This window comes from Ascidiella aspersa, chromosome 1 (assembly GCF_963924565.1).
Source record: "Ascidiella aspersa chromosome 1, kaAscAspe10.2, whole genome shotgun sequence".
Lineage (NCBI taxonomy): Eukaryota > Metazoa > Chordata > Ascidiacea > Phlebobranchia > Ascidiidae > Ascidiella > Ascidiella aspersa.
The window spans coordinates 9,784,159-9,799,839 of record NC_139447.1 but is presented as its reverse complement, the minus strand read 5'-3'; the positions used below and the strand labels follow the sequence as shown (position 1 = coordinate 9,799,839).

Below are 15,681 nucleotides of genomic sequence, written 5' to 3'. Positions count from 1 at the left end.
TTAAATTTTAGCAGCTACTTTGGAAATTGTGTCCCGAACTAGTGTGCGGCACCGGATAAAACATTATAAAATAATAAGAATAAGGCTTACACTGGAAAATGCCCTTCAAAACAAACGTTACCAACAATGTTACTTCCAGATTTATTACAGACGTTTTATTTTTGCAAAAACGAGAACGTGTTGTTCGTTCGTTTATTTTTACAAATTTGATGTAAGCACGTTTCGTTTAAATCTGTAGGCCTTAAAGAATTGTTTTTTATTTCGTTACCAATTGTGTACAGTTTATGTGTGTCGTAAAGTTTTGACATTACAGTAATCCGCTGAGATACAATTAACCTATTTATCTTTCCTGCAAGGTGCCAACAAGAGACGAAAAATGTAAAGCCAAACCACTGTAGTAAAATAATATGTAACGTGAGAAGTTTAAATAACCCTATGCTACTCTTTTTTACTTACATGTCCACAGTGCTTTTAACTAATTTTCAGCTTTGAAAACAATTACGCTTACGGAAGTGTAGAATCGCTTTTTAACTAGTCAAAATTGAAAAACAAAACCCTTGAACATGACAAAATCAACCATAACCATATTAAAGTCTGCTAGCAAAGCGATATGCTGCATTCCAATTATGCAAAAACGCTAGATTCGTTTATAACCAAGGCTTAATTTTGTGATTGATATAGAGAAAGGGTTGGCAATCATGTTTAACCGGGAACCGCTGAGAAACAGAAATGTCTTGTACCCGGTTTGAAAAGGTGATCCAATATATGCATAAAATAAAGTGTGGTCTTTTTTAAAGAAAGCTGTAAAATGAATTGTTTTGTCAAACTGATAAGAGTAGAAAAAACAAAATTTGCCTTACTGGAGTGTTAGGGATGTGTTAAACTAGTGAAATAACTTATTTTGTTTCTCTCATATATTTGGAATAAATGATTTATTATATAGCGGGCAAAGTATGATGTAAAAAGTTCGTCGAAGTGACAATTACGCACGTGAATGATACAATGTTTAAGCATGTGCCTTGGAACTCTAACGTCTACTTGTATTTTCATTATAAACGTAAAATTTCGTTTAAATATAGTATAAACATCTCCCTCAAACATACGACTGCAAAGTTTTTTTTGTAAAGTCTGCACTGATAGTTTCCAATAACTTTCGGAAAAACAGTTACGATCTTGTAAAATTTAAAAAGTAAGTCAAACCTAAAAAACTTCATACCAACACTGAGCAAAAAACGAACTCACCTTTCCAAGTTGTACGAGTATTTCTGTGAGTAGCTGCGACTCGCCAGTGATGTTGGGTATGCAGAGAGATCGCGCCTGACCGAGTAGCTCAGCCGCCACCCGATGGTCGTCACCGACCGAGTCAGCCGGAACGGTCTGGACCAATCAGAAGTGGTGATTAGTTTAGAGTTATTTATGTTTGTCAGGTCTACTCCATTCGGTCGAATACTTTTTCTAAAGGTCTTTGCTTGCTACGAGGGCACATGTGTATAGCCCTAATTATATTAGCCGAAAATTTATTATCGGAACATATCTTGTTTTTGCTCGAATTATATGGGCCGAAAATTTATTTTCTAAAAATATTGGCTTTTTAAACATGCTAGCTGACCAAAATGTAATAACATGGCCTAAGCATTATCTACGTAATTTTTTATTGATCAAATATATGTTTCGATCAATTCCCAAAATCTACGCCATATTTGAACCCCTTTCGCTTCAAAGCCATAAGTTATTATATTATTATACACAACTTATAATTGTGTGTTGATATGTTGGATTGGAGTAACAAACAGAACAGGTGCAAATAGCAAATATTCTCCAAATATGATTTTGTCCAATATTCTCCAAATCGTATTTCATCGTATTGTCGCGGTAATACACAACGAGGTAAGGCCGTGAATAAAATTTCACCCACCGTATAATTAACGGAAGGAAGCATTGCGAGAAGAGATGTTCAAAGCAGAATATCGGCGACTCATTTATAATGCTTGCTTTCAATGCGGCGTTTTTCGGGCGACCAATTACTTCGCGATAAGCTTCGCCTAATAATTAAGTGTCAATAGGGTGTATTTACCGCCGCTAGTTTAAATGCCCATAGGCGTTAAACCATTTTTAGTCTTTAAGAGAATGATAATATTTGATTTTCAAACACGTAAGCTGGTCAAAATGTAATAAAATGGCCATACGCATATCTACGTAAATTCTATTTATCAAATATATGTTTCGATCATTCCCCAAATTCTACGCCATATTTGAACCCCTTTCGCATCAAAGGCATATTTTAAGTGGGGAAGTTTTCGGCCCATATCTGTTTTTGCTTGCAGAAACAAGTTAAGGAAAATAAAAAACAAAATATATAATACAAAGTACACAATACAAAAAATTAAAAAAAAGTTGAAAATAAACACTAAGCCCTAAAAATATCACCCCTGACAAAATATACAACAACCGCACCCCCGTTTAGTTCTTTTATGTTTTTTTTTGGTTTGTTTCAGACCGTTTTTTGTCCAGATTTTACAGGAAAACTATAATTTAGAGAGACTTCAAATGTCCATACAAGAAGAAGGCGTATATGTAGATGAGCCTTTAAGGGTTTAGAAGTCTATTTACCTAGGGGCCTTCAGCTGGGAGTAGAAATTGGAAACAAAATATGACGTCATCGTAAAATTGGTTTTAGCTCTGTACTCCTACCTAGCGGTGACAATATTTCCTAAAAAGGATCAGGTTTAAACGACACCGGTTATACCGACTGTCTCGCGTTAATACGCGACAAAGGGGCACTGTTAAAGCAGCGAACCAGATTCCGCCAAAAGGAGTACATTCTGCTTTGGAACGCCAGACACAAGTATGTTAATAAATACAGCCGAAACCTAAACACCTTATCGGCTGTTCTATGCAATATGAAAACCGTTCATTATGTTTTTATAAGCCTTTAGATTTGCGTATTTTTATTTTTATCATTAATGCATTAGGCAAACCATAAATAATCAATTCTTTGAAACGTATAAAGTCACTCTAAAAAACACGTACTCCGGTATGTTATGAATTCTACACTAAAAGCTAACATTGTATAACCTTAGCCCTAGAATGATTTAGCTCGTTTTAAGGGAATCGTTGCCCAATTCTGTAAGATTTACAAAATTTAACATTTGATCTCATGCGGCCCTTTGTAACAAACTTGCCCATTCTGGTTAGAATGTTTAATTAGGGCAATGAGTGAAAAATGATTTTTAAATGTAAAATCATTTTTTCAAATGTAATATCAGCCTAATAAGTCAATTACAGTCTTGCGATTTTAGGAAAATTAATTTTTGAAAGAAAAATACAATTTATCAGCGTCGTTCATCCATTATGTCACAGTTGGGCGCACAAACGTATGACGTGTAGATCGCAGCTGCAGTGTGGAGAAGTAGTTTCTACTGCTCTGTTGCGGAATAAAATAATCTTTGGTTGGCTCTATTATCTTGAAACTGATGCCTGGCAGCCCTAAACAGACACCGCGTAACGCAAAATGATTTATGTTTATTGTCGCGTACAAACTGCAGTGATGTGGTTCTAGTGACCTCCAATGCAGACAGGGGAACGAAAATACGTAATGAGTAGTGAAACATACTAAACGAAAGAAATTAGGCTACGCTTATTCGGAAACGGAACCTTTTACGCGCTTGCGATTACCCATCAACGTTTATTTATTGCTTCACTACCATAAAAATATATTTATTCGCAAGGATTAGGAAGAATTACAATTTTAACTGTAAAACAAAAACTGTAAAACTTTTCGCTTGCAATGGTAGAATATAATGGGCAATAATAAAACGAAATCAGTTTTTTTTGTGGTTTTGGAAAATTCGTTTCCTGTTTTAAAAGAACTAAACGAGTTTGCCGCAATCTATTAAGTGGAACATGCACTAAATGTTTTATTAATGCACAGAGCAAAATATTGTCACTTTTAGCCAAAACACACACTTCAAAGAAACATTCCAATCTCCATTACCAGGATTATAATTTAAAAAGGCTGGCATAAGTTATGTTAAAAGTCGAATATTGGTCAAGATCCATTATAAGTGTGGTACAACTTTAATATTTGGTACAGCTGTTCGGACTATAATTTCGATAGCCATAATAGGTTGAAAGGAAAATGTTGTGGAGGCTGTTTCGCGCTAATAAATGACAAAGGGGCACTTTGATTGCAGCGAAACAGATTACGTTGTATTTTGCTTTAAAATGCCAGAAGCCAGTATGCCAAACAAATACAAAAAAAAACCTAAAAGTCTCCCTGGCCATCGGATGTCATATGGATTTATGGAAACTGTTTAGTATGTTACCATCAGCATTTATATTTCGCAGTATAACCAGTTCATCGAAATGTATAACGTCATCTTGAAATTGTGCGCGCATTCTAAATTTTTATCTTAATAAACAAATACGGAATACGGTAAGAAACAGTCTAATGAATTCTAGACAAAAATCTCACAGTTTTAAGAATGAAATGTAATTTTTTTCGTCTATATTGGTAAAAGCAGTCATCTATTTATACAACGAAGATGAAATAATGATTTTATAGTTACAAGTAAACAAAACAAAATCTGTTGGGAATACTATTTACTAGGGTTGCCATATTTTTTACATAATCACTGCTAAACAACATGATGGTTTAAGGGGCGTAAAAAGGCCGGAAACGTCATAAGGTTTTTAAACTTTAAGAAACTTGCTGTTGTCACGCGAAACAGACCGCAAACAAGCAGCTTAAGTTAAGTGTTTTTGCGCAAAGCGCGAAAATGTTTTTTCTAATTGTTTTTACCATGTTCATTGTTATTATTTGAAAACGGATTTTGTTAATTGTGCCTCAAAATTTTGAGGATCTATAATCTAGCACTCATAAAGTTAACCTTTAAAACTTGACATATTCGGCTTTCATCTTTAAAATTTATGTTTATTATGTAATTTTGGTTTATAGGTTTTAAATTATGAGCGGGTCCTATTTTTTCGCAGTAAAATAGTGTAACGTTAAGTTATTTGAAGCTTTCTACGCCTACCTAACGACAGTAATATCTAGCAATATATCTCCCTTTATTAAGTGGTCGCCAATATGCTAGTTATTTAAATCAAACCGCTAGTAAACCATAAAAATGATACTACGAGTTCCTTGTTTGTTTTTCAGGCCTAAACAACCCAACATTCGGGTGCTTTTGTGGAAAATTAATAAAAAAAGTTAATTTTTAATTTAGAAAAAAAGATGATGAAGAAGGTTGTATATTTTTGTGGTTTTTGCCCAAGGGTTGGGGTAGCATTTTTTGAAGGACGTTTAAAAAAAAAATTAATATTGTTTTGTTAATGAAATATTTACTCCCGGGTGGAGAATGTTTGTTTATCGTTTATCTTTGGTTTCGGGGGAATCAAAAATATTTTTTTAATGGATTGCATTTTTTTTTATTTATAGAGGGGAAATAAGTTGTTTACCGTTAATCGAAAAAACCTTACGTTACGGAAAGGTATTCTCAGGCTTTTAAGCATTTAATTACTTAAAATAAGCTTTAAGTGACCTCAACCCTTTAACCAGTGGTATAGAGCTGCGATTTTCAATTTTATACATTAATCTGGAAAGATTGTTCGAAAAACAGACAAGTCTTACTTACCTACGTCAAGTTTAGAGCAATGCAAAAGTAGATTTTTACATAAGAATATGCATGTAAGCGAACTCATACTTTTTAATTTGTATGTTTTCGACTATTTTTTTTTATTCAATTGGAATTTCGGAATTTAGCAAGTTTGTCAAAAGGTACAATTTCTACAGAACTATAGACAAACCAACTTTTTTTAAAATTGATCACAAAACCTAAAACATTTCTAATGTTTCATCCACATAATTTTTTAATAAAACAGGTAGGGCTTTTATTTAACCAAATAATATAAAAGCAAAATATTAAATTAAACTAATAATCATAAGAGAAAAAAATTCAGACATTAGAGCTCTGTAACAAAGGAAACAATAATATAGAAGTCCAAAAAAAAAGTTTGATAAAAATAAATTAAATTTGGCACTTTATATCTTTTAAAATCGGAATTTCGTCTATAAAGGCCAGGTGTTAAGATTTTTAGGTTCAATTTTTGTTTCAGGCAACTTAAAATGTAAGGATCAATGCCAAAAAATGTAAACAAGACTCAAACAACCAAATCAACTAAACCACAGTAGTTCATTTCTCACCTGGAGCATGGCGTGCGCTATCCTCAACTTGATCTTAGAGAGGAGACTCGGGTAGGAGGAGAAGAGGTTCTTCGGAGGAGAGGACACGGTGGAGAGCTCTCCTCCTGCGTCGCGATGCTCGATCTTCTCTCCTTCCTGCATTGCCTTGAGTAGGAGCACGGAATGGGCGCTCTTGTATGAGAGGACGCTCTGAGGAAGAAGAGGAAGAGGACATTTGAAGGAAGGTCTTCTTTAAATTTGGTCAATGTATTTAATCCAGTATTATTTTATTTTATTGGGCGCTCTTTAATGAGAGGACGCTCTGAAAAAGAGGAAGAGTCTATAGTTGCGCAGGTCTTCAGTTATGGCAACGCAAGTAAAACAGGTGGCATTTTAAAGATACTTTTATAAGAATGCTATTAAGTCTCGTGATTTAGTTTGTCAATAACAAATAATTATTTTTATAATGACATTTCCAAAAGTTTAAAGATTTTTATTCAAGACATTTGAAAAACAATTCTATCTTTTTGTCAAATTAAGGTGCCGTTTTTGGGGCGGTGAGAAACTAAACGAAGCAAGGACTATTTAACAGAAAAATATTCGACAAAGTCCAAGTCTGGTCATTTGCCATATTACGAGGTACAACCATTTGATCATTTTATGACGTCATTATGTGCAATATCTATTATTACGTCATGAAAAAAATCAACCGATATGTGCTGAAGCGCGAAAAAACAAAAAATTCGTCAAAATTGTTGAATGACGTCAATAAAAAGCTAAATTAATTTGTTTACTTTATTAAAATCTTTAAAAACGAAAAAAGCACCTCTGCTGAAAAAACAACACTATTGATGCGCTTCAAGTCCAAGTTTAATCTTTAGCGTAATGTGAGTTACAACAAATCGAACATTGGATGGCGTCATTATGAACCCTAAAAGCGTACGATGACGTCATGTAAAATATTATAACACGTAAAAGACGAGATGTGCGGTCGTGCGAAAACACGAAACAATTCGAATAAATGATAAACACAAAACATAAAAAAATGTTAGATGACGTCATTAAAAAAACGAAAATCATAGGATCACATAAAAAACTGATGAAAAACTAAAAAACGCACCTCAGATGCGCTCGCTGACCCTGAGATGAGCGAGAGATCGGCGAATCTTGTCGTGCACTGGACGAGTCCGAGGACCGCGCGGTTGGAGAGCTCGGCTTGATCATCCAGGGAGGAGGAGGCGTCCTCCAACATGTGGAGGCTCTCCTCGATCGAGATCCCGTCCAAAGAAGAACCCTAGGGTCGAGGAGCAAGTATAATGATTTTAAAGCCATTTGATTTTCTTAAAGTTTATCGTATCAGTCGTAAGGTACAAGCTAAATGAAGCGGTTATATTCCCTTGTAAGGCTTAAGAAACGTTTTGTAACTGGGTGATTTTTGGAACATACCGTTTTAACCGTGCCTTCGCTATGGTGTTAAAAAGGCGTTCATACAGACCTCTTTAAATACACCACCAATGAAATACCAGCCTACAGTACAATTTGAACTCGCAATCTCTGAAATGGCAACTTTAGATACTCACCTGGATAAGGAAGAGGGCTTGCATTTCCACATCATCACATGCTTCTGCCTCGGCCAGTCCCTCTGCGCAGTAGAGCTGCGCCTGGGAGTGGTCAAGCGCTCCGGTGCTGTCCGGTGTGCCGCTGCCCACCTGCGTTTTGTGAATAATGTTAAACGATGCGATTTCATCATTAAACATACAAAGTTTTATGAGGCAAACGTACAATGTTGAAAATGAGTGAAGTTTATTTACAACACTCGAAATGCTACTAAATCCTTTATGTAATTAGATATTCACCAAACAACAAGCATATATTTCCAGTATTAGGTTTAACCAAAAAGAAAAATGTAAGGAAATGTACATACTTTGAAAAAAGCAGTTTTGGAGCGGATTACAGCGTACCAAAAAAATAACATTTTTGTTGTGAGGATATCTTTGACAATCACTTGATTAAATGCAAAGAAAAAATTTCAGGGAACAAAGTTCTTCGGGCAGTTTGTTGGTTTTTGTGTTTATATTATGTAGGTGCTTCGACAATCTGACTTTCAAGGGGGGTGGTTGGAGCTTTACAAGTTTGAGCCAAAGTACAACATTTCAAATTACCTTGCCAAGTCCCTTGACTTGAGTTGCAAGCGCTTGGCACATTCGAAGTCGACAATCCAGCCAGAGACGGGCGTTCAACCTTGCTCGGTATAGTTGCTCCAGCACCTGAAACAGCACATCGTTGTTAACCTGTGCTGCATGGTTAAATAGTACGGTGAAACTTGACGGGGCATACTGTATATTAGACTACAAGAGAATAGCTAAGCAACAAAAATTCGCGCTTCCAAGAGAAAACAAGAGCATATTTGGCCAGGAAGCCAATTTAGAAACTTTGGTATTAAAGTATCATAACCAGAATATTAAGTATTAAAAAGAGATTCTACTGAGGACCTAAGGTCGCTGAGTAGCATCCCCAAATTTCAAATTTTTAAACGATCTCTCGACATAACGCAAGCTTATACCTGGCTTGGTTCAGTGGCTGTTGTTGAGTCTACTAGTGTTGCCAGACTATAAAATGCCCTTGCCAGTGTTTAACGCAAGTATGTACCTGGTTGGGTTCAGTGGCTGTTGATTGTGCAGTAGACACTTGATCTACGAGTGTGCACATACTACTTAGTACTAGCATCTCTTTCCCACTGACCTAACGCAAGTATATACCTGGTTGGGTTCAGTGGCTGTTGGCTGTGCGCCAGAGGCTTCATTCACGATGATAACTATACGATTTATGAATAGCGGTCCTATCGTTCAAACTAACAGAAGTATATACCTGCTGGTTGGGTTCAGTGGCGGTGGGTTGTGCAGTAGACACTTCATGAGAGTTTCCATTCTACTTAACACTATAGAATGCATTTCGCTAGTGTTAAACGCGAGTATATATACCTGGTTAGGTTCAGTGGCTGTTGGTTGCGCAAAAGAGGCTTCGCGTGATACACGGTCAGCATTCTGCTTCTTCTTGCGCAGAGCCGACCTCAGCTTTCTGCTCGAGATGTCGGGTTTGTCATCGAACAATGGGCAACTCTGGAGCCGCTTGAGGGCGTTGAGTGCGACGGCAGCGCTCACCGATGATAACTAGGGAAAAGGTTTGGTAAAACGAAATCGAACGTATGTATATTTCTGCCTAAATGCCCTGATAATGTTTTTTTTTATTATGTTATCTTCGGTGGAACATTCGGAAACTAATTGGCTTGAAAAAAAAGGAATATGGCGAAAAACAAAAGTAAATGCCTGGCCTCAGCACTACGCGCTGATGAATTTGTTGGTATTAAGCTTTTTAATAATGAGTTTAAAGTATCTTTACTTGAAGATGACACCTTGGTTTTCCTTAAGGGTGATCAGGTAGATTTCGACAGAGTTTTTAATGTTCTCGACGAATACGGCCTAATGTCAGGTTGTAAAATTAACATGAATAAATCACTTGCGTTTTACGTCGGGCCCGGGCGACAGATTAGGACGGAGCGACCCTTTTTAGATAAAGGGTTAGCTTGGCCTGCAGAATCATTTAGGTATTTAGGCATAGAAGTTCCAATCATGTCACGAGATGATCTTTTTAAACTAAATTTCGGTAACTTCTTAAGCAATATAGGTACAATACTTAATGTATGGTCGTCACGAGGGCTCACCCTTTTAGGGCGAATATGTATTCTCAAAAGCCTGGTTATCCCATCACTAATTTATAAAGTCAGCGTCATCCCGATCAACCTTCCAAAAAACTTCCTGCGCAAACTTAAAACAAAACTTTTTCAATTTATTTGGGGCTCTAAATGGGAGAGGATAAAACGAACAAAATTGTACGCTAGCGTTGCTCAAGGTGGCGCTAACATGATCGATGTGGATGCCTACATCCTCGCGCTGAGTATGAAATGGGTAACAAAACTATTCGATGACAGTTGTAAGGCGCCTTGGAAAAAACTCGAAAGAAGTAGTATAAGCAACAATGAAATAGAATGTTGGCTTCGCGGAAGCCAGTCTGCCCTCTCTCAAAAAGCCCGAAAACTGATTCCTTTGCAAACTATCAGAAAAACAATTGCGGACTGCAAACAGTTGATTAGCATAATGTTTGCAAATCTAAGGAACGGTAGACCGTTGTGGATTAACGACCAGGTTCAATACCGTAAACAAACCTTTTTTATAAAGACTATGATTAATGCTGGCATATTGGATTACGCGCATCTTATCGACAATACAGATCATTACATGTCTTATGATAACCTCTCCCAATATTACAGCTTTTCCACCAACAATAATGATTATTTAGAACATCTAAAACTAATTTCGGCTATCCCTGGACAATGGGACTTGAATGAACCTAGTAACATATCCATGATTGACAACAAGTTGCAGACTTGTACCAAATTTCTCTTAAAACTTGATACAGTTAAAGAAATTTATTCACATATTAAAGATGCTGGCTTGTCCCCCCCCAGTCAAACAGCAAATCAAGTGGGAACAGATCTTGCAAGTTTTACCAAACCGAATCCCTTGGGACAAACTTTACCAAATTATCTACGACTGTACCGTGGAAAACAAACTTAGAAGTTTTCAGATAAAATTAAACCTTAGGGCCATCGTCACCAATGACGCCCTGTGCTCATTTGGAATTAAAGACTCAGATAAATGTGTTTTCTGCTGCGATGCATTAGAAACTGTAGCGCACGTGTTTTATTTTTGTACCAAAGTAGTAACTTTCTGGGAAGAAGTAACTGCCTGGATCTCGGCGAAACTTCTGATTGATTTACGCCCTAACCCTGTTCATATGTTGTTTGGTATTGTGGCAGATCAATCTGAAACCCTTTTGAATTGTTTGTTGTTGTGTGCGCGTTTCGTAATTTACCGCTGTAAGTAGGCCGAATCCGTGCCGAATTTCAATATGTTCCTAAATATGGTTAAATCTGTTCAGAAATCGGAACATCTTATCGCCATTCGGAATTATAAAATGAACGACTTTCTTTGCAAGTGGCAAGGGCTATTTTAACGATCACTTCATGTTACTCCGAATCCCCAACTGTATTTTAATGCCTTCCTGCTAATTCGTCGCTTTCCGACATGTGTTTTATCTCGCCTCTTTTTTTTTCTTTCGCACTCGCTTTATTGTGTCGCTATATAATAATAAAAAAAAAAAAAAAAAAAAAAAAAAAAATAGGGAAAAGGTTTGGTAAAACAGAATCGAACGTATGTATATTTCTGCCTAAATGCCCTGATAATGTTTTTTTTTCATTATGTTATCTTCTGTGGAACCTTCGGAAACTAATTGGCTTGAAAAAAAGGAATATGGCGAAAAACAAAAGTAAATGGTCGTTAGCTGCCTGAGAGCTTTTCTATATATTTTTTTCGCCATATTTATTTTAAAAAAAATTAAAAAAACAGGGAAAGGGGAAAACATAATATGTTTAGGACTCACTTGTAAGGTGAGCTTTCATAATGTCACTCAGGAAGATAAGCCAAGAGCTGTGATAAATATAATAGCACCTTCGTCGAAAAACTGGAGTGTTTTTTCTGCGATACAAGTTTTTAACTAAACCTCAACAACTTGTCATTATGATTTTTAAGGGAGAAAGCGGAAGAAATCGAACCGAGCAGACAAGAAAATGTGACAAGGACTCAAGTATTCCGTTTAAAATTTAAACATGAATCGGACTCGGGACTCAACGGAGTTGGGTTATTTACGCTGGAGTCGGACTCGGAACTCTGGTAAGACGCAAAAATACCGAGTCCCGTGCCTGACGCGCGCATGCGCAGTACTAAATTGGGAAACCGATAAGGCCGCAAACTAAAAATCACAAATGTGGAATGACGTATGGTGGAATATTTTCAAACCACGTCTGTTGGGGGCTGAGTTCATATGGCCCCCGAAACGAAAGTCACACTCGAGTTGTTTAACCGACTCAAAGACATGGTTTAAACAGGGACGCTACAGGATTCGGAAAAACTTTATCGTTTTTAGAGTCATTTTTCAAATTCTATGCAAGATTGAAAAAACTCTGATATTTTGTAGACCTAACTTTACCTGTCGCTGTTCGTAGACCTCTGAGAGCAGACAGTAGCCAGTTGTGAGAAGATACAGCTCCGAAGGAAGCAAGTTGTTCTCGGACGATTCGAAAGCTTTGGTCATAACGCCTGTCAAGTGTTCAGCCACTGATAGTAGCATACCTACAACAAAGAATCAAAAAGAAATTAGTACTTTTCAGTGCCTTGGTGTAGTAACACGAGGAGAGTATTAAAGTAGTATTTTTCTATGAAAAATTAAATGTGTCAAGCTCTCTAGAGTTTTACCAACTTTAAAAAATCGATTTGAAACTAACAATATTCTAGACGCAGTTTACTTGTTGAAATTTAGTTTACGTGCTACAGTGCTTTTGTCGTAGTAGGGAGTGTTCACCCAATTAAAATGAAAAGCAACCAAAACCACTTGATCCTAAAGAAATAAATGTCAATCAAGTATTTTGACACTCAAACAACCCGAGGTTATTGAGAATGATAGTAAGTTTACTAAACCAGTGAGCCAACTTAAGCGAAAGCAGCTTAAATATCAATCTAAAGCCTGTAGAGTTTAGAAAACAGACGAGATAAGACGAACAATCACCCAAGTTCTTGATATACCGACTAATTCAGGTTAACACATTACAAAACCCTTTGTAGTATCGATATATGTTCCACTAAAAACAGCCAGGTTAATCGTAAAAGGTGATAAAACGGTTAACATAGGATCCGGTGTTCATTTAAAATAAAATAGTATCGACTTTCTTCTTTATCAAGACTCAAGCATCTTAACGTATATATGTGGCTTCCTTTACTTGCCTTTAAGCAGCTGCAGACCGACCGGTCGATCCCGCTTGGTGAAGAGTTTGTTAATGTATCGTGATGCAGATGCCACAGAAAAGGCGCTGATGTTGGATCGTGCGTCGTCCGCCTGGTGAGCAGCGCCTTTTCCATGCTTGCCGGTTGGTGGCTGGCGCCCTCTGATAATAAGTAATATCGGTGGGTTTAGTACTGTAACTCGAACTCACGACATTCGGAATACGCGACTACTGTTTTATTAGTTGTACTATCAAGTCAACTTGTGAAATTCCTGAGCATTTTAGTCGCAAATGTAAGCTCACAACTTGTTGTTCAGGTGAACGGTTTTGTGGCAAAGTGCACTAAGTTGTACGAGACGACGGTTGTAACTAAAAAGTTACATTTAGCCAATAGTTGTTTTACGAACCTACTGGTTAAGCATTCCTGTTAAATTCTGTTAAAAAAATTATCCATTTTGTTTTTATCTTAACAATTCGTTTAAGATTTTTTGCTTAATTGATCAGCTAAGAAGTGGATAAGTAACTGTTTATGTTTATAAGAGGTGACCTCTAATCAGGAAATAGTTGTGTTTTAAAAAGTCAAAACAAAAAAAAAGTTTACACTCTGATAGGTAAGGATAAAACGAACCGCAGGTGAGTTAACAGTTAAAACAAAAAGCGTAGGGCTGCTTTATTTACGAAGCTATTTTATTTATTAATACTTTATTCACAAACACAGTCTGCGCTTTTTTGTTGACTTTATTTTAATTTCTTTAGTTTGAAAATGACAGGGAAAAAACATGGCAAAGGGAACCATTTGTCTAAAATATCACTTAAGGCCATTTCATCTACTACTCTCCAATTTCTTTTAATTACCAAGTCACTTTTGAAATTTTGACAACAACATTTTTTTTCAGCAAAAAATTGAAATCTTAAAAAACATGTTTTGACCAGAATTTTTAATTTTTGTTTCACGCCCTGTTATAGAAAAAACGACACGAAACAGTTTGTCAAAATTTAAAACAAAAATATAAAGAAACGTTTTTTTCAAGCTGTGATGTAAACTGGCCAAAAGGTACATTGAACTACAAACCAAAACAAAGCAATTCTCACTTTTGGCGCGACGTCTGCTGCTTAAAGTCAGGCGACACGAACTCCAGATCCTGCTGCGATGGCCTCTGAGGGATCCTCGATATACAGCCGGCCACGCGGGTCAATAACCTCGCTTGACCTAGAGTAACCTCGCAGGTCAGGTGAGGTCCGTAGAGCGACGATAGCGTTGTGGAAATGCGCTTGCTGGCCAGAACCTCCATCGCCTGCAATTCAATTTAAGATTAACATAGTTGTAGTCGAAGTTATGCCGCCGATATATTTTTAAAATTAATGAATTATTTTGATACTCCTCTCTACATTATACTGGAAATAATGACTTGATGTTTCTATTGCGAAAATAGTAATTTCAAGTGTTCTTAAAAATGTAGGTTTATTGTAAAACAGCAAATGTGTTGGACAAAGTAAGTCGCGTAAAATCCCGATTCAAAGCCATAGACATGGAAGTGTATTAGATATTTCTTCTTTAGATTTTGTAGGGCGACTTCCACCATATTTTTCACGATGCACTGACATATATACTTTGAGGCTAACAAAAACTTAGGTTGACTTCTTTTTTTTTTCGAAGCGCTTTCTTGGCATTAACAAACCCTGAATTAAATTTAGTACTATACTTATACCTTGAATGAAAAAATGTTTATTAGACTGCTCAAACGATTTTGCCGACACCATATCACGGAATTTTCTATAACTGTTCCTTTATCACGAGACACAAACATTAAAGATGCCATGAACTTTATAACCTTCATTTCTTTGCAGATAACCAAAGCACTAACCTATTTATATCGTTCCTTTTATTTTACTGTGCAACAAACTTTTAAGCTCATTTAGGACAAACCTTCAAGTTCTCCTGATCCTCCATCGACTTCATGGTGTTAAAGTTGACGGTTGGTACGGCCAACTCCGGACACATGAACGCCACGTCGCTCTGATGAGGAAGACGAACTCCGTAGAGGAGGTTAAGCGCCTCCGTGGTGGCTTCTTTGAACATCCGGAGGTCGGTAAGAGCGGAGAGCTTGAGACATCGGCACTGGACAGACTTTTGAACATCCCTGAAGATTGAAAAGTGGAGAATTGATAGTGGTTTATTTGTTACCACTGAAGGCAAATTTGGTAAATTTAAATCACATTTTGATTACAAAGAAAACAATTTATATTTGTTTGTAGCGGATTCGTTTGAATTAGGTTAGATAAATTTAAATCAATTAAGTGGTGACAAGGCCGTTATAAAAAAGATGTTTTTTTCAAGTTTTCAACTTTTCTATGCTATAAATTTTATTAGGTTCTAGTTTAGCCTAAAAGCAAAGGAAGCTAGACCATTTTTGCCGAAAACTACCGTTTAAATATTTATGTGCTGCCATTTAAAACATTTTTCGAAAATTGGAACGACTTGGATAAGATAATTATTCGAAAATATGTTAAGATTTTGCATCAAATCATCGAATAACGAAGCTGGTATTGGTGGTTTCACATATTTTGTATTGTATATTGTACGTTGAACTTTTACTTTCAT

At 36.4% G+C, this 15,681-nt stretch overlaps 1 protein-coding gene across 1 annotated transcript in view; it reads right to left on the bottom strand.

Annotated features, from left to right (window-relative positions):
* LOC146167131 (cilia- and flagella-associated protein 54-like) overlaps nt 1–15,681 on the bottom strand; it is a 168,597-nt gene that overhangs the window by 14,373 nt on the left and 138,543 nt on the right. Inside the window, exons 39-48 of the mRNA XM_083390976.1 lie at nt 15,007–15,220; nt 14,172–14,374; nt 13,081–13,241; nt 12,290–12,432; nt 9,166–9,354; nt 8,347–8,451; nt 7,765–7,893; nt 7,305–7,478; nt 6,206–6,394; nt 1,243–1,377 (exon numbers count right to left, since the gene is read on the bottom strand). Of these exons, the coding sequence (XP_083247102.1) occupies nt 1,243–1,377; nt 6,206–6,394; nt 7,305–7,478; nt 7,765–7,893; nt 8,347–8,451; nt 9,166–9,354; nt 12,290–12,432; nt 13,081–13,241; nt 14,172–14,374; nt 15,007–15,220 (1,642 nt within the window). The remainder of the gene's footprint in view (nt 1–1,242; nt 1,378–6,205; nt 6,395–7,304; nt 7,479–7,764; nt 7,894–8,346; nt 8,452–9,165; nt 9,355–12,289; nt 12,433–13,080; nt 13,242–14,171; nt 14,375–15,006; nt 15,221–15,681) is intronic.